This window comes from Vicugna pacos, chromosome 17, assembly GCF_048564905.1.
Source record: "Vicugna pacos chromosome 17, VicPac4, whole genome shotgun sequence".
NCBI lineage: Eukaryota > Metazoa > Chordata > Mammalia > Artiodactyla > Camelidae > Vicugna > Vicugna pacos.
This window is the reverse complement of record NC_133003.1, coordinates 54435105-54460934: the sequence shown is the minus strand read 5'-3', so window position 1 is coordinate 54460934 and position 25830 is coordinate 54435105. Positions and strand designations below refer to the sequence as shown.

Here is a 25830-nt window from a genome sequence, read left to right as displayed (position 1 = left end):
GACACAGGGTCTATTTCCAAAAGCTGCCATGCTTTTCCCATGGCCACGGGAACAAGCAATAGTGAATGTATTTACTAAAGGTTGTTGAGCGATGCAAGCAATGCGGGCTTGTCGGAGCTGCTCCAGAACCGCCCCCCCTACTTTTGGCCTGCACCCTGAAGGGAGCCCGAAGGCACAGGGACCTCAGGACCCAGCCCCGCCGTATTCTAGGCACCGTGCGGCGCGTCCTTGGGGGGTGGCAGAGAAGGACCACGCCCCCTGCCCTCAGCCAGCTGCCCTCCAGGCTGTGTGTGGGGGGACGCGTCCTCCCACGCCCCGCAGAAGGGAAGGACTGTGACAGCCAAAGACAAGGAGAGCGGGTCCTCATCTTGGTAGACATAAAAGAGGAGAGGCGTCCTCTTCTAAAACTACCCCCCCACCAACCAAAAAAGCAAGGCATGTATTTTCATTTGAGGTCCATCTGGGTGACTTGCACAGGTAACTTCTAGTCGCCTGTTTCTGAACACAGAGGTCCAGCTCGGAGGTCCCGATCGCGTGTAAATATGGTGCGTGGTGCCTCACTGAGACTCTGAAGGTGTGCCGCTCCTGCCCCAGGGCCTCTCCCATCAAAGCGGCCTCTCGTCCTGCTGGTGCTGACTTGTTAACAGAGACCGTGCTTTTATTTGATTATTTATCCAATCAGCTTCCACCTTCAGTCTAAGCTCACTAAGTCGCTGTTAATAGAGTGGCGCTGAAAGTGTGCCTGATGGCAGGGCTGCGCCCAGGTGGGCCGGAGAGAGCGCCCAGGCGTGAACGGTCAGAAGCAGAGCCGAGCCCCGGGGAGCCCATGTTGCCCTCGAGAGCACATGTGGACGGTCTGCCAGCCAGGCAGACAGGGCACGCATCTGAAAGGCGGTTTTGTAGTGTAAGGGCTGAACTCTGTGATTAAATGCCCTCAGTTAACAGGGAAGCAGACATGACAAGCAGTCTCATCACTCCCACAACCGGGAGAATAATGCTCGTTCTTTAAGTGCGCTGCGTCGGGGGGCTTTTGTGACAGGCTTTGACGTGAACTTCCACATCACACTCAGGATGTGGGCTGCTCGCTGTGCCCCGCCTGGCTCCAAACGGCTCGCGCTTACTGTCTGCTCTCACTTAGCGGCCTTCTAAAGTGGCTGCGACCAGCCTCGCAGTATCTCTCCCGGGACTTGCACAGCAGGTAACGAAGTCGTCTTGTCCTTACCTGATGCAGATAAATCCCCTTCTGGAAGGCCGTCCTGCCCACAAACAGGAAACTCCACTTTTTGTTGGCCTCAGAACCCCTAGCTCCCCAGTGCCACGCGCGAAGCGGGCCCGCGCACCGCAGAGCTGTGCAGAGAGCTGTGCAGTTAGCTGAGGCCAGCACTGCCCCTCCTTGGAAACGCCGCAGCTCAGACTTGGCGCTGTCATGGGCTAAATTATTTATCCAGTCTGATAAGAGAGAATGCAGCTAAGAGCTTCCTGCGTTTACAGCCTCCACCCCTGGATGCATGCTGAGACAGGAAGCAGGCCAGGCTCCATCCACAAAGAGGAAGAAAAGGCTTCCTGCAGCATCCCCTTCCATCGCCTCTTACGCCTGGCCGGGTCCCAACCACGGTGAAAATGAGCTGTTCCCGTCCACCTTCTCGGAGCCGTCGAGAGCCGTGTGTCAGGCACTGTGCAATGTAAGACGTGTAAAAAGTGGACTTGGCCTCAGTGAGCTTACAAGACCCCCATCTGGACAGAGAAAGCCTAGGGAAGTTGAATTTCTCGTTCACTCCCTCCTGACGCGCACGTGTCAGGCACTGCGCGAGGCCCGGGGAGGCAGTACCGAGACTGAAAACCCTGGGATGGTGGAAGTACCGGCCGGCAGTGATGGCAGCGGGTTAAACCACGTGAAAGGAGGTGACGTGCCACGAGGCACTGTGTGATTCACCTCTAAGTGGCACGCTGGGTAAACGCGATGAGGTCAGAGCAGTCTCGGTTCTGGCGCGGACACCCCGGTAAACAAGAGCCAGGGCCCCATCCAGCGCCCCAGTGCAGGGCCGAGCCTGAGGCCAGCACGCTCCTGCCTCTCTGCTTGGCCATCAGATCGGGTCTGCTTGGAATGAGGTCACCGATGACAGTACTGTGTCCCCTTCCAGGGAGTTGAGCTCAGTCCCAGGACAGGAAAGAGAGCCCTGATGCTTAAGACCTTTCATTGTGGGACAAAAAAGCTCACCTCCAGACTGGCTTCTTCCTGCAGTGAATTGGAAGTTCTCACGCAGTCACAAAACCCATGGAGGGCTGTACTTGAAGTCATCATCCTGGAAATGCTGTTTCTGTTACTCGTTACGGTCTCTGGCCTTCTGAGTGTGATCTGTATCTCTTTTAAGGGCCCTGTCACCACGTTCTCTTTCTCTTTACCAGCTGCATGCAGACCCCGCCATGGCTCATTCTGTGCGTCTTTCTCTGCAGGTGGGATCGGCTGCGTAGGTCGAGACAAGGGCCAGGTTCGCAAGTGCCTGGACGTGGTGGAGATCTACAACCCCGACGGGGACTTCTGGAGAGAGGGCCCGCCTATGCCAAGCCCCCTGCTCTCACTTCGAACCAATTCTACCAGTGCCGGCGCCGTGGACGGGAAGCTGTACGTGTGTGGGGGATTCCACGGAGCAGGTACAGGCAGAGGATTCGTGTTCTGTGACCTCCTTTAACTGACCCGCTCACCAATGGCCCTGAGAGCAGGGTGAGCCTGGCGGAGGCCAGGCTTTCAGAGCTCAGTGACCTTGAGCAACTCACCGACCCCTGCCCTTGGGTCTTCACAGCTCCAAAGGGGTTGTAAGGCTCCTGTGAGATCTAGCGTTACTGGGTTTGGCACGTAGCAGACGCTCAATAAACATCAGCTCCACACGGTGCGAGGGGAGATGGGGCGGGAAGGCCGGTGTCAGCCAGCGGACTGAAGGAGAGATGTGAGCACATGAAGAGCAGGCGGGCGCAGGGGGATAGCCAGAAGCGGAGGGCCTTGTCTCTGCCTTTACCGGTCCTCCTGGAAATCCTGCCCTCGGGAAACTCTTACTCATCCTCCACCACTGCCACTGGAAATCAGTCGCTGGAAAGCATTTCTAAAATAATGCCTAATCCATATATTTATTGCCAAACTAAGTTCCCCTATATCCAAGCATTGCCATCACTGCAATCTACAGCCTGGATTTACAATGTTTTAATGTAACAGGGAGGTTTTAAAATATGCACAAACCTAGTAAGCAACTGTCTCCACAGTCAGATTAGTTGCGCCAGTAGATAAGGCAGAATGCAGCTGATTAGCAATGACCACCTGCTCAGCTCTAAGTGCACTAACAGAAGCACGGGGCCAGCACGTGTCCGTGAAAGACACACACCGAGGGCACGGAACGTTTTGGAAGTGTGCCAGATTAAAATGGCGCCGCCGCCGCCGCCGCAGAGCCAAGCCCGCGACAAGCCTGCCTTCGTTTTTACAGCACACAATTACATGTAAGTTAAAGAACAAAGTCCTCATTACGCCTTAAAAGAGACTCAGGGGACACACGAGCCCAGCAGCATCAGCGGGCCTCACCTGGCTGTCGATTCAAACGAGCCCTCTGTAGAAAGGGGTTTTCAGACAGCCCGGGAAACCTGCATTAGGCCTGGAGCATCAGGTGACGTAAAGGGGCTGTTCATTTTGCTAGGTCACAATGACAGCGCCACTTGTTTTACATAAAAGGGAGAGAAAAGATAAAACATGTTGACCATTAGAGACTGTTTAGAGATGACAACAACAAGCTGTCTGAAATTGTTTTAATCTACTCCAGCAAATATTTTTTAAAACACGAGTGGGCAAGGATGGTTTCACAACATCGGTAAGACGCTGCTCATCATTGCAGCCGGACAGCGGGGTGCGTGGGGCCTTCGTTGACCACTGCTGTTATATGCCCAGTCCCCATAGCAAAAAGCTTTACTTTTTCCTTCTTTGTCCTTCAAAGAATTTTCCAAATGGTTTTTGATGGTGTTAACATCTTTTATGTGAAACATCGCGTGCTGTGTAAAGGCAGTAACCTATCTAACCCGCCGCCCGCTGCTGGAGCCCTGTGTGTGAGGAGGGCTGGGCAGGCAGGAGGGAGAGCCCGGGCTGGACCCACTCGCCCAGCAGGCGCCCCTCCAGCGGGGTCTCCGCCCTCCTCTCCATCCTCTGGCTCCTGGCTTTCTCTTGACCAGAAGAGAAGTGTGGAGAGTACAGAGGTGGCCTCAGGACCTCCGAGCAGTGGGTGGTGGTTAGTGTCTAAGGATCCAGAAGACATCCTTCTCGCCTTGTTTCTTTATCCTCCCTTCCTTTGTGATGCTGAGTTAGACAACTGGCGTCCCCCATTTCTCAAGCACGTCTGAACTCAAGCTGTGAGCAGCCTCTTCTCCCGGTGCTGTGACGGGCTGACAGTGCTTTCAGCCAGAGGGACGCTGGGTCACCTGGAAGCCCACCTTAATTACCTGCTTGTAAGACGGCAGACTGTCTGGGATTGGCTGAGTGAGTGGTCACCGGGGTTTCATGAATAGCAGAACAGCTGTGTAACAGCACACCCACGAGGAACCAGAGATCTCAGCGTCAGGCCCGACATCAGGCACCGAGCTTCCCCCGCCGTGTGGCACAAACCTGCAAGTCCCACTTGTTTATTCAGAAAACCACAGCCAGGAAATTCATCTCTTTGAATGCATTTGGTTAATTCAGTAAAAATGTGTTGAAACATACTGTTTACAGGAGCTTGGGATACAGTCTTGAGATGTTCAACATCTGCTAGGAAAGACAGATACAAAAACATGTAACAAAAACAGTCACTTGACTTCGGTTAGAATAGTAGGTGGAAGAGCCCTGTCCTCTCCGCGCGCCCCACTACAGTGACGGGAAGCGGGACAAACGCCGCCAGACAGGGAGAAGAGGAGGACGCTGGGAGCAGGAGAGCGGGCGGCGGAGCGACTGCCCGGGCCGGCCTGCGCAGCCCTGGCCCGGCAGCGGGACGGGGAAAGGCGACCACGGAGCCCGGGCGGTCCCGGGAGTGGACCACGGCTGGCCTGGGGGAGGGGCGGAGGCGACACTGGGAACGCGGGGACAGCCAAGCGACCCCGATCTCCTGCCCCTCCCTCCTGCACCCCAGGGAGAGCCAGCTGGAGGGCGGGGTGAGGTCCGGGTCCAGCAATGAAAACGGGAGCTTAAGAGGAAGGTTGCACGTTGACTGTTGAGATGACTGGCTTTCTTTCTGCCTGGGCCCAGGCGCGGTTCACCACACCCTCCACGCACCAGACGGGCAGGCTCTTCTTGGGGATCTGACCAGCCCCAAAATAGGCAAAGCCGATCTCCCTGGGGAGAAGCTCACAGGCAGAGCACCCACGGCAACGGTCGAGGCTCCCCAGGCCTTGGAGGTAGCGTGTGAAAGAGAAGAAAACAGTAAAGGCAGGCCGGCACCTGGAGGAACGGAGGCTGTGCCAGAGTGTCCTCGGTGAGCAGGGGAAGGTGCGCATCTCAGCATGGGACAAGGATACTCTAAAGGGTTCTCGGAAGTTAAAGATATGAGAGCAGAAATTAAACGTACAGTAGAAAATCTGGAGCATAGAGTGGAAGAAACTCAGAAAGCAGAGCAAAAACAGTTGGCGGAAAATGAGAGAAGAGACTCAAGAGTTCCTGCAGAAAGACAGAGGAAAGGGCAGGGGGACGAAGCGCCCATGAGGTGAACGGAGAGACGCCCCCAGAACTGGAGCCCCAGCTGAAAGGACGCAGCGCGTGCCCAGCACGGTGGGTGACGCCAGTGCCCGTGTCACAGCCCACGGGACGGAGCAGAGATCCCTGAGCGCCCAGAGAGGGGAGCCGTCCCTGGGAAGCGTCAGCAGTCGGAGCAGAACCCCACCTCTGGCGCATGACACTGGGAGCCTGGAGAACCAAACTCCTCGGGAAAGTCATTTTCTGCGTAAACTTCTGTACCTGCTGCGCTTCCAGCTGAGACGACAGCAACCTTCAGACGCACGGCTTCTCACAGAACGGCGCTCCTGTGTCCCCTCTGACTGGGTTTTGCTTCACCAAAGATGAACATCTGGCGCAAGTGAGAGTAGACGGGGGATCCAGGAGCAGGATTAGACGCAGGGCAGGAACGAAACCCCCAGAAGGACAGTGAGGGGAGACCCCAGGACGACAGGAGGGAGCTGGTTGAAGGGTGTGGGGGAGAGGACTTCCCGAGGAGAAACCTGATCAAGTCTGAACGTCTTCAGAGATGTAGACGCTTACACACTGGAGAAGAGCAATGGAAACTAACGGAAACAAAGCAGCTTGAGAGGAAACAAGCAGCCGTGCGGGAAGGGACCGTGCGCCGCACCGTCCTCCGTGAGCAGCGTTTGTGACGATCGCGTCTGATCGTGTGAGTGTGGAACACGGGGCCTGAACCGCACGGGAATGGGGCGGACACGCTGGGCACGTGGGAGAAAGCTACAGCCACGCTTTCCACGGTGGAGGTCACGACTCAGTGCCTTCCTCTGAGAAATCAAGAGGTGGCCGGAGCAGGAGAAGTGCTGTTTATAGAGACTAGCGCTCAGAGCCAGCAGAATCGGCCAGAGGTGCGAGGGCAGCAGCCAACGAGCGGGGAGTCAGGTAGGAGGCGGTGCTTCTAAGGAATAAGCCTGGTAGAGCCGGTTGACGCTTTAGGTCACGTGCTTGTGTAACTGATGAAACACGAGCAACCGAAAGCACGTGAACCGGGGATGTGTAACAGGCACGGCAAGGCGGCGGCGAGGGGACATCAGCAGGCCGCTCAGCCGTGGGGAGAGACTTCTCCGCGGGTCCCGTGCCTTTCTGCTCGTCTTGTGAGCAGAGACACCGAGGTCTTTGTTCTGGACTCTCTCTGTAAGCACGTCTGTGCAGCAGGCAGCCCCGGGAGGTAACACAGAGTCTCCCTCCGAGGCCGGGCAGGAAAGCCTCGGGTTCCCCAGGCTCTCGGTTCCTCCCTTGTGATGCAGCCCGCTGGTGGGACAGGGCAGGGCTCACCTGGCCCCCTGCGTGTCGCCCCGTGGGCCCTGGCCCTCAACAGTCTTCAAAGTGCCCGTCACTGGCTGCTTCTGCTGCTGTGAGTGACGCTGCCCTTTGTCTGAGACCCGGGAGTTTCGTGTTGTCCACCAGTGTCTGCGAAACTGCAGCGAGCTCACCTGTGAGGCCTCAGGCTCTTCCCAGTTCTTGACAGAGTCCTGGGACTCACCGCGGAAAACACAGAATCAGCACCTCCACTCTCCTCCTCCCACACAGAGGGAGGGGGCCAACTCGAAGTCTCAAGAAGGTCCAAGCTCGTAGCACCAACGCTTCACAAACTTACCAAATACAGAAGAGGAGGAAACACTTCCCAACTCATTCCATGAGGCCGGTATCTCCCTGATACCAAAACTGGACAAAGACATCGCAAGAGAACTACAGGCCAACATCCTTTATGAATGTGGATGCAAAAATTCCCAGTAAAATGCTAGCAAACTGAGTCTAGCAACATACAAAAAGAACCATGCACTCTAACCAAGCAGGATTCATCCCAGGAGTACAAAGTGGGTTCACCGTACAAACGTTAACCAGTACAATACACCACACTCGTAGAACAAAGGACAAAACAGCAGATCAACTCGGTACACGCAGAAAAAGGATGCGATGAAATCCAACAACCTTCCATGACATAAACACCCAAAAAGCTGCGGACAGAAGGGAACTTACCGACCCTGATACGGGGCATCTGTGGAAGCCCACAGCTGACAGCACCCTTCGTGGTGGAAGGCTGAGCGCTTCCCCCAAGATCAGGAACAAGACGAGGGTGCCCACTCTCTCCATTGCTGCTCAGCAGTGGACTGGAGGGTCTGCCCAGGGCAGCCCGGAAAGAAAAAGAAAGAAAAGGCATCCAGCTGGAAAGGAAGAAGTAACTGCGTATGACACGATCTTTTATTTGGAACATCCTAAGGAACCCACCGAAAAAGCTACTAGGGCAAATAGATGAGTTCAGCAAAGCTGCAGGACACAGGGTCAATGTGCAAAAATCAACTGCGCTTCTATGCACTCGCAATGAATAAGCCAAAAATAAGGTTAAGGAAATAATTCCAATTATAGTCGTATCAAAAATAATGAAACACTTAGGAATAAATTTGATCAAAAAAGTGCAGGAGATGTACAATGACTATTGCACATCATTAAGGAAGTTGAAAACCTAAATAAATGGTAAAACATTGCACACAAAAATTGACAAGCCGATCCTAAAATCTGTATGCAAACGCAGGAGACCCCAAATACCCAAAAGAATCTTGTTAAAGAACAAAGTTAGGCGACTCGCACGTCCTAATTTCAAAACTTGCTTCACAGCTGTGATAAGCAGGACTGTGCGGCAGGGGCACGGGATCAGACACGGGCACCGGTGGAACGGACTTGAGAGGCCAGAAATAATCCCTCATTTGTGGGGTCAATTGATTTTCAACAAGAGTACCAACACAGTTCAGTGGGAAAGGATCCCTTTTTCAACAAGTGGTGCAGGAATAATTGGATATCCACATGCAAATGAAGTTTGGACCCCACAGATGTACAAAAATGAACTCAAAATGGATTATTAAAAAAACTCTAAACACAAGAGCTAAAACTATAAAACTTTTAGAAGAAAACATAGGCATAAACCTCTGTGATCCTGAATTAGGTAATGACTTCTTAAACTTGAAGCATAAACAAATAAGAGAAAATAAATTGAACATCGCATTTTAACTTTTGTGCTTCAAAGGGCACCATCAAAAAGTGCAAATGCAACCCACAGGGTGGGAGAAAATATTTGCAAATCACGTATCGAGTAAGAAACCTGTATCTAGAAGGTATTAAGAACTCTCACATCTTGATAATAAAGACAACCCATTAAAAAAAACTGACAAAGGACCCGAATAGGTCTTTCTCCAATGAATGTAAACAAATGGCCAGGTGCTCACATCATCAGGCATGAGGGAAACGCAGATCAGAACCGAAGGGAGACAGCACTTCACACCCAGCAGGACGACCGTCATACAGAGAAACAGGCGAAGGCAGTGCTGACAAGCTGCAGGCTGGTGGGGATGTGAAATGGCGCAGCTGCTGGGGACCGCAGTCTGGAGGTTCCTCGAAAGGACAAGCACAGAGTCACCACACAGTCCAGCAGTTCCCCTCCTAAGCATGTGCGCAACAGGACCGAGGATATTTGTGCACAAACACTTGTACACAAGTGTTCACAGCAGCAGTATTTGCAACAGCCAAAAAGTAGAAGCCACCGAAGTGTCTCTCAACTAATGAGTGGATAAACGAAATAAGGTCCATGCACACAATGGAAAATTCCTTGGCAATAAAAAGGAACGAGGTCCTGGCCGCAGCACAACATGAACAAACCCTGAAAACGGGATGCTGAGTGAAAGACGGCGATCACAAAAGACCCCGTTCGATTCCAGTGGCACAGAGTGTCCAGAAAAGGCAAACGCATGGAGACAGGGGTGGTCAGGGGCTGGGTCAGCCTCAACAAGAAGTGACCGCCCGGGGGGACAGGGTTTCTTTCTGGAGAACGAAAACGTTCTAAAACTAGATGGTGCTGACGGTTACACAATCCTGTGAATATACTGAAAACCACTGACTGATTCCCTTCTAAAGGATGAAGCTTGTGGTCTGTGGATGATATCTCCATCAAGTTGCTGTCAGAGAGAAAAGGCAGAGCTCTTCCCCTGCTGGCTCCCCCGCTGGCCAGCATCCGTGCTGACCCGACCGGCGACCAGGCGAATGAGGCTGCAGTGCCCAGGAGGGCTCGTGGAGGACGCAGAGGTGGCTCACTCCAGAGACAGGAATTTAGGTTTCCAGGGATGAGAGAGAAGACCGTGGTGGCAGATGACACCTAGTGGCAGGAGCCTGTTCCCTGCTCATAAAAGCCTCCAAGAGGTGACACTGTGGCTTTAGGAACTTGCAAAAGATTCTGTGCCCAAGCCTTTCAAGGCACCAGCAGGCTTGGACAGCAGGCACCTTGGTGACGACCACGATGCTCACTCCTGCGTTTTCTAGCTCAGCTGTCCCCAGGATCCTTGTGTGTCCACAAGGAAGGGGTGCTTCCAGGGGGCTCAGCTAACCAAAAACAGGATGAACTTGAAAAAAACCCCACACCCAGACACATCATAATCAAATTTCTAAAACTAAGACAGAAAATCTTTCAGAGCCACAGAAAAACAACAGATAATACATGAGGAAAAATTACTAGAATGACTGTTCATTTCTCAAACCAAAGAGGCCAGAAGACAATGGAACAAAATCTAAGCACTGAAAAGAACTAGCTCCCTGGAATTATACATCCAGAAAAAAAAAAGTTGCCTTCAGAATTGAGGGCAAAACTAAGATCAGACATCCTCAGATGAAGAGAATTTATTGCCAGCAGACCTGCTCCAAAAAAAGAAAGTTACTGAAAATTCTTCAAAAGGAAAGCAAATGGCATCACAGGAAAACTTGGAACCTCCGGGATCCAGGAAGAGAGAGGAAGGGTGAACACCTGAACAGATGTGACGGTGAACGGCAGATATCGGCAGACACGCTAACACTGTCTGATGTGCTCCAGGGCTGGCCGTCACTCAGAGAGGGTCTCCCTTGTGACGGGAACTAAACACGAGGGGGTGGGTCGGCTGAGACGGGGTGGGGGCTCCCGCATCCCACCTGAAGTGATGCGGTGTTCATGCAAAGCGCCTGTTAAAAGTTTTGCAATCCTTAGAACAACTACGAAAAACAATAACTATATGAAGAAGTACAGTTGAAAACTCAAAGTTAAGTTAAAATGAGATCTTTAATATAGTCAAATAATCTAAAAACAAGAAGGGAATGGGCAAACGAGGAGCAAAGAAAAAAAAAGAAAGAATAAAGCAGTGGACCTAAATTAACATCCTGCTATTTCCATGAAACACAAGGTCTTTATCAGATCATTTCATCTCCTAGACCTTCCACTGTGGTTAGAGAAACTTAATCTCATTTTTTAAGAAAGTATTTTTCTTAAGAAAATCAAAAAAACTAATTTTCTTGAAAGAAACATTTCCTATTGTAACTCCTGTGTAACTTTAAGTGTAAAACACATTCTACGTTTGGAATAAATAAGCTTTGAACATGCAGGATCTTGTTTCCAGTCATTCCGTGGGTGCCAGTGGGCCCACATCCATTCCTGCAACTCGGTGGAAAATATAAAATCTTGGACCAACTAGTTGAATTTCCAGACAGAGGCAGAATGTCACTGTGCCACGTCATAACACACGATGTACCGGAAAGGACTGTCGCCTCCCTCCACCCGTCCGCAGAGACAGCCACGTGTACTCAGACAGTCATCTGGTCGGTTTGGTTTTTGCCCACTGTTACTGGCTTCCCCCAGCAGCCAAGGTCAGGCCTATCTGTGACGCTTCTCACCCTCTTCTTTTTGCCTGAGTCGGGAGCTAAATCTTCCCTCTCGCTGACTGGTGGCTCTTGCTCCACTAGAGAGGGTGGGCAGCACCTCTCGCCCGAAAACAAGCCAACTGGCTGGACGCACCAGGTCAGCCTGTGGCCAGTTATCCGTCTTATGATTTACGATTTACCACAGACCTACTCAAAGTGAAACAGAACTTGGCATGGCTTATAGAGACACACACAACACAGTAAGACAGAAATTAAAACAATCAGGAAGTGGGGTGAAGGGAAAATAAAGACAGAAAAATAAAATCAAGCAAGACGCGAGTAGAGTCCCCCCAAGCTCTGGTGCGGCGGCTGCCTGCGGCCCCCCAGCTCATCTCTGTCCCGCCGGAGGCCCTGCTCCGGACGTGCAGTGTCCTTGGGGTGAACAAACCACTGCGAGAGGGACACACCTTTTAAACGAGGGGACATCTCTCCCCACAGCCTGTGTAACGTACAGGGTTGTGGGAAATGCTCAGTAATATTCCTGTAATAAATAAAAGTGTCAGCATTTCACCAAAGAGCAAGTCAGGAAAAAAATCCTCACTTTTCAGTCGTCTGACTGTCTCACTGAACTGAAGGATGTGGTGCTTCTCAAATTCTTCCGCTGAAGTAGCTCCAACAACAGAGAGCACCCCTAAGACGCATGGGGTACAGCTGAGGAGGCCTGCCACCTCATGGAATGCCTTTGGCATCTCATCACTCACTCAAAAATCACCTGAGCTCAGGATCCACTTCAGATGAAATACTGTTTCCCACTGCTGACCATCAGAGGCGGCAGGCTGCCGGCACAGTCTCCTTCAATGAGTAAGAGGCTGTTGTGTCGGGTGTGTCTAATTTCTGGAGAACTGACTGAAAGAGCTGATACTGAGTTCCGCCAACCCCCTTCTTCCTTGTCAGAGCCAGAGCACTTCAGGAGCCCAGGTAGGTGCAGGTGCCGACCACTGTCTCCCTGCCCTGAGCACCACTGGGGTGCAGACTCGGGAGCGCCCCGGGAGCGGCCAGGAGACAGGAGCAGGGTCAGGCACTCCTGGGCAGAAGCCCTGACGGGGTATGTCCCTCCTGAGAGGTCAAGTCCCCTCTCGAAAGCCACACGAAAGCCTGTGACCCAGTCCGCATGCCCTTCACAGTCAAGAAAGCTCACTCATCGCTCTGCCACCAGTGTGGTCGTTTCCACTCCACGTAAAGGAGAGACTCCCAGGAAACGTGGTGACGTGCACGCTTGGTTTGAGAAAATAAGTCTCCCCAGTGAGCACCGAAAGGAGCGGAAGGAAGCAACATGAGTGGACAAACCCCGTCTACTCGGAACTTTCACAAGGCCCCAGCCGGCATTAATTTGAATGAAGACACCCGTTAGCTAAAGCAAAACAAAACCAAAACCCCAGGTGCGGTGATGGTAAAAGACATGTTCCAAGACAAGGGCAGTAAATGAGGCAGAGAAGGCGGTTCCACCTGGACAGAAGGACAGGTACGGGGAGGAGGCAGTCTGGACGTCTCCCTCTGACAGACAGTCCCGGGTCGGACCTGCCAGCCCCTCACCGCCATGCTTCGGAGGGATGGTGGTTCCCGGCACCGCCAGCCTCGGGGTGGGAAGACAGTGGTGGCGCCGCGGCCCTGGCAGCCACTCGCCCCCTTCCTTCCAGCCCCCTCAAGCTGGGGAGCCCCCGTTCTGCCAGAGCCAGCCAGAATCGGTGGCTGCTGGCGCTGCCGAGAGCTGACTGTCTAATTCCAGAGGCGAGGTCCTTCTGCATTTAACAACACAACTCTGAGATACACAAAACAGAAACTATACAGACCGTATGATAAATGGATAAAGCCACAAGAACTGCATGGACCTTTCCCAGAAACTGACAGATTAAAAGATTTGTTTTAAAACTAAAGCAAAAAAAATTTTTTTTGACCTTTGTGTCTTAGTTTTAATTTAACCTAATTACAATTAAATAAAAGTTAAAAATCAGTTCCTCAGTCTCACTGGCTACATTTCAGACTACTCAGTACCACGCGTGTCTAGTGGTTACTGGATCAGACACTGTGGAGTACAGAACATTTCCCTCACCACAGAAAGCTGAATTGGGCAGAGCTGGTACCACAATGTGATGTATAAACATCCACCCATCCACACATACATATTCAGCATAAAAAAGGAGGAAATCCTGTCATTTGCCACACAAGGAAGAACCTGGAGGACATTAAGTGAAATAATCCAGACATAGAAAAACACCACATGAGCTCACTGACATGTGGGATGTAAAACAGTCACACCTACCAAGGCAGAGAGGAGAATGGCGGTTGCCAGGGGCTTGGGGAGGGGAAATGGGGAGATTTCGGTCCAAGGGCAGAGACTTGCAGCTCTAAGGCGAGGAAGTTCTGGGGACCTGGGCACGGCATGGTGGCTGCAGCTGATAACCCTGTGCTACGAGAGTAGACCATAAGTGCTGCAACACACACACACAACTATGAGGTGATGGATGTGTGACTCCGCTTGACTGTGGCGATCAGTTCACAATGTCTACACGTCTCAATCGTCATATCATACACCTTGAATATGTATGATTTTTTGGTCACTTATACCCCAATAAAGCTGGAAGAAGTAAATACTTTCGTACCCGATTTTGTGATATCTTCCTTAAAGAGGGCCTCCCAAGTCGTATAAGCTGCAGGACCCACAGAGCCTGCCTCCTCCGCCTGGCCCCATTAACAAGCTGCAGGAAACAGGCCCATGCGTCCTTCCTCGCTGGACAAGAGCTTGGTGTGCTTGGCTCTGAGGCTCACAGGCCTGGCTGTGAATTCCAGCTCTGCCACACCAGCTGTGCCTGTGGGCGGGCCACATACTCTCCCAGGCCTTGACCCCCAGTCTGAAAACAGGGGTACGCCAGTGCCTGCCCCATGGGGCGCTATGATGCGGCGTCTCAAACAGCCGGCACGAGGAGCACGGTGTGGCGCAACGAGGATCAGCTCTGGCTAAGGTGTCGGTGTTTTGGGAGTGAAGGTTCTTCCAGGAAATGTAGGTAAAAAAAGACATTTTCAGACAAACAAAAGCTGATGGAGTTCGCCCTAAGAGCACGTCCTCTGAAGTATGTATTTCAGCATAAGGAAAATTATCCCGGATGAAAAGTCTGAGACGCAAGAAAAAATGAAGAGCAATGCAAGTGTAAACATGTGGGTACCTGCGTGAGCATCTACTTTACAGAACAATAAATGTCTGGTGGACTTAACAGACATTTAATGAAAACGCACCTCAGCAATAGCTAATAAACTGGGAGGGAAGTAAATGTAATTAAACCATTCTAAGGCCCTCCAAAAAAGGGTCAAGGTATTGATCATCTTCAGATCTTGGTAAGCTGGGTGTGCACGTTTTAATCTAGGATAACCACCCGCCAAAAGATCAGAAACACGGCTTATAATTTCTGAGTCAGTGGAGAAGAAGCAATGGAATGATAAAAAAAAAAAACTCAGTTGATCCAAAAGACAGCATTAGAGGAGAAAAGAAAGAACAAGTGATACAAGGACCGTCCACAAATGGGATGTCAGACTTAAACCAAAATATTTCAGTAATTGCATTAAATGTAAATGTACTAAACACTCTAGTTAAAAGACAAAGATGATCAGAATGGTCTTTAAAGTTGTACTTCTTCACTTCTTACTAGTTTTGATATTAGTCAAAAGAATTCTAATGGAACTTATTCTAGAGTAAGACAGTCACAAATGACACATTTATAAATGATAAAATTTGTATTTATTTTAATAATAGATTCAAAATGTTTACCCTAGAAACTGACAGAACTAAAAGAAGAAACAGACAAATCCATAATCTCAGTGGGATATTTTAACACAGCTCTCTATTTTAACACTGACAGACCAAGTCCACAGAAACCAGTAAATACATAGAAGATTTGAATAACGTGACCTAATGAACATATATTAACAACTACAAACCCACATCCTTTACAAGCACACGTAGACCTTTCTCAAGTATTGACCTTCATATGCCAGCACTGGGCAGTTGTACACACATTATTTCCTTCAATCATCATGAAATTGTGAAGTGGACATCTGGGCTGGAAACCTGTTTGGCCCCTCAGCCCTCCTGTCCCCTTCCCTGTCTTGCTCTGTGTCCTGCAAGCTGACCTGTGCTGACTGCACTCCCCAAGTTCCAGCTCCCATTCCTTCTTCTGTCACCTCCCAGGTGGCAATGGCCCTGGCTGTTCTCAGTCCTGGGGTTCTGTACCATCCCTTTGGGTCTTCCTAAACCCTGCCCATGCCTTTCCAACAGTCCTTTTGCCAAAATCTCTTAAATTGCCCAGTTAGTGTGTGCCATGTTTCCTGTAGGACCCTGGCTGTCAATCAGCATCCTGTCTACATTTAAGGCAAGATAAGCTCAGGGAGGTCAGTGACTCACACAAGATCACGTGAGCTCCTCTCACGGGCGTAGAAATAAGGAGAGTTTCCTCCCTTGCTGGCACCTTTAACAAACTGTTAGCATGACCCTGGAAGACCTCTTTGACTTTAGACAACAGGGCCCTGTATGTCTGATTAACTCTTAAATGTGAGTTGTAATTTGGCCTTTTTTTTTTTAAGCTCAGTTTTTCTAAAAAAAATTTTTTTTGGCAGGGGAGGAAGGTAATTAGTTTTATTTCTTTTTATTATTATTATTTTTTTAATGGAGGTACTGGGGACTGAACCCAGGACCTTGTGCATACTAAGCATGTGCTCTACTACTGAGCTCTACCCTCCCTGCTGTAATGTGGCTGTCCTTAGAAATTCCTCAAATAGCAGGAACACTGTGACTTCCACATAAAGTTTCTATTTGGCTGTTTGTTAATTGATTTCTGGTGCACAATGCCTTTTAGAGGAAGCTGTTTAATAGTGATGACCGCCTCGGAATTCAATACTGCTGTGCTATCTGATACCTTGACTTGCTACTTTGCTGTTTTTCAGATCGCCATGAGGTTATCTCCAAAGAGATACTGGAGCTGGACCCCTGGGAGAACCAGTGGAATGTTGTAGCGGTCGACGTCCTCATGCACGACAGCTATGACGTCTGCCTGGTGGCCAGGATGAACCCCCGCGACCTCATTCCCCCGCCTTCAGATTTGGTGGAAGAAGGTGGGGGGCACTGAGGTTGGCATCGCTGCGGGACCTCCTGTGGTGTCTGCAGAGGCACCAGGAAGGGGGAGACCATGGCACCTGTCTGTCACCCGTAATGTGCATTGCATGCGTAGTGGCCCCGTGCAGGGCAGCATGTGCTGGGCGCTGCAGAGGGAGTGTGCAGAGTCCCCTCAGGGACCTAGGGTTTGCAGTATCTTCCCCAGGGCTGGAAGGTGGGGATGGAGCTGCCTGCTTCAGTCCACTTCCAGAATATAATTTAGGGATGACATTTAAACAACACATGGGGAAATTTCTTACTGTCTATACCTCTGGAAGCAGGTGGATCCAAAGAAAGCATTTTGGTAGCTGTTCTTCACCAACTTCTCAAGAGTTTCACGGCACAAGGCTGTTTTCTAAGCAGGAATGGTCAATAAACTCCCCAAACTCTCCCCAGGGAGACGACCCCAGACAAAGGAGTCCTCTCTGGAGTAGAACCATGTGACTGTGGTGACCTTTAGCCTGTGTCCCCAGGTTCCAGCTGCTCATCCGTGCAGGAGAGGCAGGTCCATGGACCCTGGAGCCAGATGGAAACCTGTGTCTGCCAACATGGAGGGGTCGGTGAGACCCCGGGTGGGTGGTCTTGAGAAAGCTAGACTCCAGGAGGGCCGGGCCACGCCTGCCTGTCTGCAGCTGCACCCTAAGGGCCGTGGGCAGGTCTTCTGGTGGCCGGTGGGGCAGCATTGCTCACTCTCTGTCTCCGAGGATGCCCAGGAGTCTGCGTGAAGCTGAGCTAACTCTCCTCCCTGGTGGAGGGTTACACTCTGTGATTCATTTTCTTGGTGACGAAGCCCCCACAGGTCTCTGCCTCCTCCACATCCTCTTAAGGGAACCATTGCACCCGCTCCTCCCACGTGACCCCAGAGGGAGCCGCCCAGCCCAGGTCAGGGCGGCCTCGCTGGCGGGGCGTGCGAATTTCTGATGCACTGGGTTTGGGATCCAGGCTCTCATCCCAGCTCTGCTGCTTAGCACAGGATAAACGTTCTAAAGCCTCTTCCTCCTCCTGTGCAGAATGGGAAGAAAAGCATCTGCAGGGCTGACTGAGTGAGAAAACGCTGAGCCCAGGGCCTGCGAGACGCTAAAACAAGAAATGCTCTTTAGCGGCAGCTACTTTCATTTTCATTATTCTCGTGGTCAGCGTTTCCCACAGCACAGCACCCAGAACACCCAGTCCTGGGTGGGGGGATCTTGGGGTTTTGGAGGAGGGGGATGTGCACAGGCTCTGAGACGGCTCTTGAGCCCCAGCCCCTCGGCTCCGCCAGGTCCAGGTCGGGTGCTGACGAACCTGAGTGTCTTGTAAGCCCTCTGAGTGCTGCTTCTCTGACGGTGTCTGATTCTGCCCCCCTCCTCTTGGATTCGGTTGGAGACTCAGCTTTAGACGTCTTGCCGTCACTCCCCTTTCCCCTTTAACTGACGGCTGTCCCCACACGGCATGGAGGACTCTTACACAACTGGGACTATTTGCCAGTTCTCATCTTTGGGAGACAGGACGGTCTGGCGCTGAGGAGGGGCGCACGGGGGGCTGTGAGCTGGACGCTGAGGCTGACAGAAGCTGCAGCTGCCAGCCACGCCCGGTTCAGTTTGTGCTCACCAGGGAGGTGCCACTTTCTCACTGATAAACTTCACAACAAGCAAACGGTTTAAGAGGAATCATAAGTCCATTAATAAAAGATTGCCTGCGTTTTGTTTTTCACTCTGCAGTCCGACGTAACTCTCATTTGAGGGGGGTGGTGTTGGCACTTCCTGGGCAGGAACCAGAGGGGTGACCAGGCACAAGGTGCTTGGGAGCAAGGCCGACGTGTAAGGTGGGCAGGGGGCATGAGGGGGTCCCGTTTCCAGGTTGGCTGAAGCACCGGAGGAAGCCAAGAAAAGGAGAGGAGGCCAATCACAGAAGTCCTCAAAGGCCACCCCAAGGAGTCGGGCCTTTATGCCTATGCAGGGGGCAAGGAAATCCCTGTCACCTCGTGTGGACCAGTGGGTGAGAGGGGACACGGCAGATGGGGAGGTGGCTTCACAGGAGCCCGCGTCTCGGCTGAACCAGCCTGTAGTGGTGGGGGGAGCCGTGTGGGCCAGAACAGCCAGGAACGGGGACATCAGCAGTATGCCCAAGGGTCAGGGCAGGGGATGCTGGGAGCTTGACCACAAGACATGGCGGGTCACCCAAAACCAAAGACCAGAAAACCTTTCAGGGGGTGGAACAAACCTAGTAGGAACTCCTTGGGACCGTGCGTTAGACAAAGAGTTCTTAGGCGTGACACCAAAAGCACAATCCATAAAACAAAAACCTGACAAGTTGGACTTTATCGAAATGAAGAACTTATGTTCTTCAAAAGATACTGTTTAGAGAGTGAAAAGATAAGTGAATGACAAGGAGAAAATAATTACATTATTATATATCTGATATAGGATCTCTAACCAGGATACGTAAAGAACTCTCAAAACTCAGTAATATAAAAACCTAAACAACCCATTGTTTTTAACGGGCAAAAGGTCTGAAAAGATATTCACCAAAGAAAAAGCATGTGGACAGCAAACAAGCACATGAAAAGAGGCTCAGTATCATTAATCATTAGGAACATAGAATTTAAAGCCACAATAACATACCACACGAGAATGACTAGAATTTTTTTAAAAACCTGACCAACTGCTGATAAGGACGCAGAGCAACTGGGATTCTCATACAGCATCAGTGGAAAAGCAAAAGGGCTTTTGCGGCTGCGGCAAAGTCTTGCAGTGGAGCCATGACCCAGAAATCCCACTCACACACATTCACCCGAGAGAAGTGAAGACTTTGTTTCACACAAAAACCTGCACACAAATGTTTAAAGTGGTTTTTCTCATAATTATCTCAAACCGGAAGCACCCAACTGTCATTCACCTGGAGGATGAGTCAGCAGACGGTGACACATGGTGCAACAGAGCATGACTCTGCCGAAGGAGGCAGGAGCCGCAGAGACTCACAACGACATGGGTGAGTCCCAGAGGCACTGCCCTGAGTGTCACTACATGGCTGCACGTATGTGACGTTCTAAAGGAGGTAACACTGCAGGGAACAGACCACGTGTCCACGGCCAACAGGGGCTGAGAGTGGGGCAGGGGCCGACCACAGGGGAACATGGGGAGCCGGGGTGATGGGACGCCTGCATCTCGATTGTGGTGGCGGCTGTGTGCATCCATTTGTCAAAATCTACAGAAGCATACAGGAAGAAAGGTAAATTTTAATGTATGTGCATCATGCTTTCACATTTTAAAAGAGGGTAAAAGAGTTAGCACAGAGAGTGGAAGTGTGAACTGACCAAGGAAACACAGGTAGACATTCTGGGCAGTGCTGGGGGCCACCTGAGGTTGGGTGGACTCATGGGGCATCCCGTCTGCCCAGTAACGTTCAGCTGCACAGGCCAGCAAGGAGAAAGCAGACGGCCGGACTCATCCATGGTTGAGATCTTGCCAGACACGCGCTTTGCAAGACAGGTGCAAGGGCATTAGTTCTATCTGTGCATGTAGTGAAGTGATCACCACAATGCATCCAGTTAACGTGCCACCATACAAAATCTCACAATCTGTGTGTGTGGCTCTCTTAGATCACAGGCCATCAGTTCTTATGTACTGAAATGTTGGACCACAGAGGGAAGGGGAGAGGGCAGAGGGCACTGATGGGAAAGTGAAGGCCTGGAGCCTCCCAGGGATGTGGGATCAGCCAGCTCAGAAGTAGTCGACGGGCTCCCGTGGGCTTTCAGGACCTCTAAGGACCCTTCCAATTCTAAATTCTGGGGTGCTGTGGGATAATTATAACCAGACAGTTGTGCCCATGGATTTTCAAGGTACAACACACCAAGGAAGCCGATGGTGTAAAGGAATCGGTCCCAACCTGGGGGAGGGGGGTGCTGCGATGTGTGGGATTCATCTGAGCAGAGGGGAGGCTGCAGGGTGGGGAGGAGGACAAAGAGGGGAAGGAGGAGGAGGACGCATCCCAGAGAGAGAGGAGTGTGAGAGGCAGGCATAAGCAGGGAAGTATCTGGTGTGATGGGGAGACGGCAGGGCAGGCTGGGGAGACAGGTGAAGCCTCTGCAGAGAGCTGCTGTCTGAGCCCCAGCATGGCTGTGTGGACAGTGCTGTCCCGAAGAACCCCCGTGAGCTCCCAATACCTGTCGGCCTCTTCTTACATCATGATGTACACCATGGATTTGTGGATCTTAGCCGAATACAGAGCCATCTGAAACAATGATTACTCACCCAGACTCAGCAAGTCTGCTCCGAGGTGCAGACCCAGGAGAAATGAAAAGACCCGCACACAATGTTCAAAGCAGCTCTGTTAAAAAGAGCTCCAGGCTGCATGTACCTGGAGGAAACCCTGATCCAAAAAGAGACCTGCACCCCAGTGTTCACAGCAGCACTGTTTACAACAGCCCAGACATGGAAACAGCCTAAACGTCCATCCACAGATAACCAGATGAAGAAGTCGTGGTTTATTTATACAATGGAATGCTGCTCAGCCATAAAAAAAGAATAAAATAATGCCATTTGCAGCAACATGGATGGATCTGGAGATCATCGTTCTAAGTGAAGTTAAGTCAGAAAGAGAAAGAAAAATACCATATAGTATCACTTACATGCGGAATCTAAAAGAAGGCACACGTGAGCTTATTTACAAAACAGAAACAAACTCACAGACAGAAAATAAACTCACGGTTGCCGGCAGGGGTGGGAAGGGGTAAACTGGGAGTTCGGGATTTGCAGATACTATTATATATAAAATAGATAAACAACAAGTTCATACTGTAGAGCACAGGGAGCTATATTCAGTATCTTGCAGTCACTTATAATAAGAATATGAAAAGAATATATGTATGTGTATGTATGACTGAAACATGCTGTGCACCAGAAATCGACACAACACTGTAAACTGACTGTACTTCAGTAAAAAAAAAAATAGCCCCAAACTGGAAACAACCCAGACGTTCATCAGCGAGAGCAGGGACACATAAACACCACAGAGCATTTAAAAAAAAAAAAAACAACAACAAAGAGCAAGGTACCGCACATGCTACAGCAGAGACGAATCTCATAGATGTGAGGTCTGGGGGAGAAGCCGGACGCAAAAGACCCCAGGCTGAACGTTTTAATGTACTCAAAGTTCCAAAAGTTACCGACAGCAACGGAGCTGGGTAGTTCTTACCTGGGGGAGGTCTGGCGACTGGGAGCCGCACACGGGAGCCTGCGGAGGAGGCACCAAGGGTCTCTCTTGGTCCTGGACGTGGTGACCCAGGTACAGACACATGCACACATTCTTTAAGCTGAGTATTTGAACGCTCTGCATTTTTCTGGGTGTGAGCTACACATGCCCCAGCCTCCCCTGCAGCTGTGTGTGACAAAAGACTAAATTCTGGCCTATGAGATATATGTGGAAACTGTGTGAACAATTTCTAGAGAGGATCTTGGAAGGGAGGAAGTGTAACTGTTCCCTTCCTCCTTCCTGCTGGTGCTTGAGCAGCCTTTTTGGACTACGAGGTGTACATGGCAGAACAACAACACAGAAGGAGCCTAGGCCTCTGAAACCACTGAGCATGGTAGCAAACCTGGAATGGCTACTTCCAGACTTCTTGAAAGTGAGAGAAATGAAACTTTATCACGTCTGAGCTGCTCTTATTTGGGGTTTTCTGTAATAAGCAGCCAAACCTAATCAACTGAATACGGACACCGCCGAGGACAACTGGGCAACAGACAGGAGAGCTCTGGCTGTGGAGGGTGAGCTGGACAGGGCCGCCTGGGAGACAGGAAGGGGAGTCGCTGGGTGGTGCATCTGTCAGGGCAGTGATGGCAGGAGACGGGCCCAGAAGACGTTGAGGAGGTCAGTACCGCATGTGGACGTGCTGACCACAGCCGAGGCATCAGGGGAGTGATGATTCTGTTAAACACACTAGGAAACAAGACAAGGAGAAGATTTGTGAAGCGAGATAATGACCTTGATTTTCCTTTCTTGTTCATGTCCTAATTTTCTGAGTCCTTTTAGACCCACACAAATGTCCACTGGGCTCGTGTTAACAAAAAAACAGCTTTTCACAGCACCCAAGAGTTGTGATCCATGAGGACAAAGGGGAGCCATCAGTTACGAACGCTTCAGCAAGCACCCTACATGCTAAGTACTTCACACACTCTCGCTCCCTGAGTTCTCTGGGCCCTGCCACCAGGGAGAGTCTCCTCCATTATTCCTCCTTCATAGTTCAGGAGACCACGACTCAGGTGAAGCTCCTGCCAGCAATGCCAGAGTTCATCAGAGACCTGGATTTGAAGCCAGGCCTCTGACTCCAAAACCTGAACTCAGAATCCCGACAACAGAGCTCTTCATTAGATTTTCCTGTCATTTTGCCCCAACCCTCACCCTGAAGGGGACAGCCAGGAGGCAGTGAGGAGCAGTGGCCTCAGATCTACAGGCCTGGGCCCCAGTCCCTCTGCTAAGGACAGAGCTAATTTTTGTCATGACGCTGTCAGTTGGGTCCCCCAGGGTTCCAGGAAGCAGGTGCTGAAACGGAGTTAGGAGTGTCCAAAAGGTTTATGGGGGAGTAGCTTCTGGGAAAGGAGATGGGGTTGGGCAGGGAGGTCCCTGGCAGGGCAGAAAAGAGAGGTCCCTGGACCACGGTCTTCTGTGACTGGCAGGGGCCCTCCAGGGGCCAGACCATGATGCTGGCCCAGGAACTCACAGATGACCCACGCCTCCAAAGAGGTCTGGGAATACGTCTTGTCTGCTCTCTCGTCTACGGACCTCACCACACCTGAATGAGCTGAGAATTGCCCACCCCTCTCTACTGGGAGGGAACTGGGACCTGCCATGGTTCACTAACCCCCAACATCCTCACCCCAAAGCTGTGGCCTTGAAAGTTATTTTGAATAACCAAAAGGTGGAAAACAACCCAAGCGGCCATCAGTGGATGAATGGATAAACAAAATGTGGTCTATACATGCAATGGAATATTATTCAGCCTTAGAAAGGAAGGAAATTCTGACACCAGTGATGACATAGATGAACCTTGAGGACATCAGTGAAATGAGCCAGTCACAAAAAGGTAAGTACTGTGAGACCGCACCTGCATGAACGACCTAGAGCTATTAGCTTCACAGAGACAGAGTAGGATGGTGGGCACCAGGGGCTGGGGCAGAGGGTGGGGAGTTAGTGGTTCACGGGTAAAGAGTGTCAGTTTTGCAAGATGAAAGAGGTCTGGAGATGGATGGTGGTGACGGCTGCACAATAATGTCAGTGTTCTTAATGCCACTGACCTGGACCCGTAAAAATGGTTAAGATGGAACGTTTTATGTTATATGTATGTTACACAATTAAAAGTAAAATTAAAAACCAGATTCCTCCTTGCAGGGCTATTGTGAGGGCCGAAGGCACAAACGGACATTGAGACACCTGGTCAGTGGGCCTGACACAGTGCAGGCCTCTGTCCATGTTGACCACCCCACAAGCACACTTGCTCCATTTTTCAGCCTGGCACCCTGAGGGGAGGGGGAGGAAGAAAGGTGCAGGGCGGGGACTGAGGCAGGGGCTGCCCACCCACATGGGGCCCACCCGCTAGCCCAGTCAGACCAGTGGCTCTGCCTGCAGCTTGCCCACTGCCAGGTCCCACTCAGACAGAACCCCCAAGAACTTGGGACAAGTGGCTGTTTTCAACGGCTGCAAACAGCAAGTTCCTATGATTCACAGAACATGGATTTTTCCAGGGGTGAACCTCTACCTGCCCGGCGGGTCTCCCGACAGCGGCCCAGCCCAGGTAGCCTGCACAGGTGTGAGCACGGCTCACGAGGGGGCAGCAGAGCCCCGTGTGTGCGAGTGTTCGAGTACGACAGGGGAGGGGGCCGCAGGGGGTGGTCAGGAGAAGCCACTTGGTCTGAACTGGAAGTTTAAACAGTTCCTCTGTGCTCAGCCCCTCAGGTCCCCATCCCCCCGTCCCTGCCGGCCCAGGATGGCGGGGGTGGCTGGGGTAGCAGCAGAGGGCAGGGAAGGCGCCTCTGCTCTCGGGGGTGATGCCCCGGGCTGCCTGCCCCACGGAGGTGAAGGCGGGACGGCGCCTGCTCTCCTCCGCCCCCTCCCCTCCTCCCCGCCCCTCACGCCGACTCCCTCGCTCAGGGCCCAGCAACGACCCGGCTCCTCCACCCGCCTCCCCCAGCGCTGGCTGCCTCCGGGCCCCGGACTCCCGCTCCCGCTCTTCCACCCAGCGCCCGTCTGCAGCTGTCCACCCACGAGGGGTCGCCTGCGCCCCGCCCGGCGGGCTCCCCCAGGAGAGCGCCCCGCAGGCCCCTCGCGGCGCCTGGGGACGGGGGCCCCGCCTCTGCCGTCTCCGCCACCGTCCAGGCCCCGCGGGGCCGCAGGGCTGGTTCCCAGCGAGCCCGGGCTGCGCGCGTGGGTTCGGGCGGGCCTCGCGGGGGGAAGGCGCCCCCCGGGGGGGTCACACCGTAGCCGCGTGAGCCCAGGAGACCCCTCGCTCGCGGCGCAGTCTCCGCCCACCCCCGAAGGCAGGGCGCTCCGCGAGGGGAAGGGGGCACGGCCGCCAGCCCGTCCCCAGAAGCCGGCCCGAGGGGCGGCCGGTACCCGGGAGCTCGTCTCCCCGCTCCGGGCCGCCCGGCGGGCCGCCCTCAGCTTCCCTCCCCCGGCCTCGTCCTCGTCGGGCCGCCGCTGGAGGGCGCGGAGCAGCCACGCGGGGGTCAGGGGCCGCCCGGGACGCCGCGAGGAGAGGCCCCCGGAACGCGAGCCGGAGGCGGCCGTCGCGCCGAGCAGGCAGAGGCCGTCCAGTAAAACGAAGCGAACCTCTCCTCCGCGGCCCTGCGTCTAGGTCGCTGGCCCGGGGGGGTGGCGTGTAGGGCCCCCGCACCGCACCGCAGGCCAGGTGAGAAGGGGCCGCGACGCCTCAGACTGAGCCGTGCGCAGACCCCGCGCAGCCGCTGCAGCCAGGACGGCGCGGCGGGCCGTGCGCAGAGCGCGCGAGCGGCCCAGCTGGGCGGCCCGTCGGAACCGCCCCGGGAACGCAGCCGCAGGGCGCCCGGGAGGCAGCCGCGCAGGCCTCTCCGGGCGGGTGTGGCGTCTAGAGCTGGAGCGCGCCTTTCCATTCCTTGACCAAGTAACAACGCCTGCCTTCGCTTCGGAACCGCTGTCTCGTTCTCTTGGCTCGAGCGTCGCAGCAGGAGGACCCTTGTTGGGGACGGGCTCCAAAGGGTCAGCGACGCTAACAGTGAGGGCTTCCGTGCTGCCATCA

At 52.5% G+C, this 25830-nt stretch overlaps 1 protein-coding gene and 1 long non-coding RNA gene across 2 annotated transcripts in view; one reads left to right on the top strand and one right to left on the bottom strand.

Annotated features, from left to right (window-relative positions):
• Window positions 1-16812, top strand: part of KBTBD12 (kelch repeat and BTB domain containing 12) — a 47485-nt gene extending 30673 nt beyond the window's left edge. Inside the window, exons 5-6 of the mRNA XM_072941996.1 lie at window positions 2455-2652; window positions 16376-16812. Of these exons, the coding sequence (XP_072798097.1) occupies window positions 2455-2652; window positions 16376-16557 (380 nt within the window). The 3' untranslated portion in view covers window positions 16558-16812. The remainder of the gene's footprint in view (window positions 1-2454; window positions 2653-16375) is intronic.
• Window positions 16813-19197: 2385 nt separating this feature from the next.
• On the bottom strand, window positions 19198-25803 carry LOC140686839 (uncharacterized). Its single transcript, XR_012060823.1, has 4 exons — window positions 25386-25803; window positions 21759-22499; window positions 19879-20040; window positions 19198-19769 (listed from the first exon to the last, which is right to left on the bottom strand). It is a non-coding gene; the product is annotated as an uncharacterized lncRNA (long non-coding RNA).
• Between the last annotated feature and the right edge of the window lie 27 nt (window positions 25804-25830).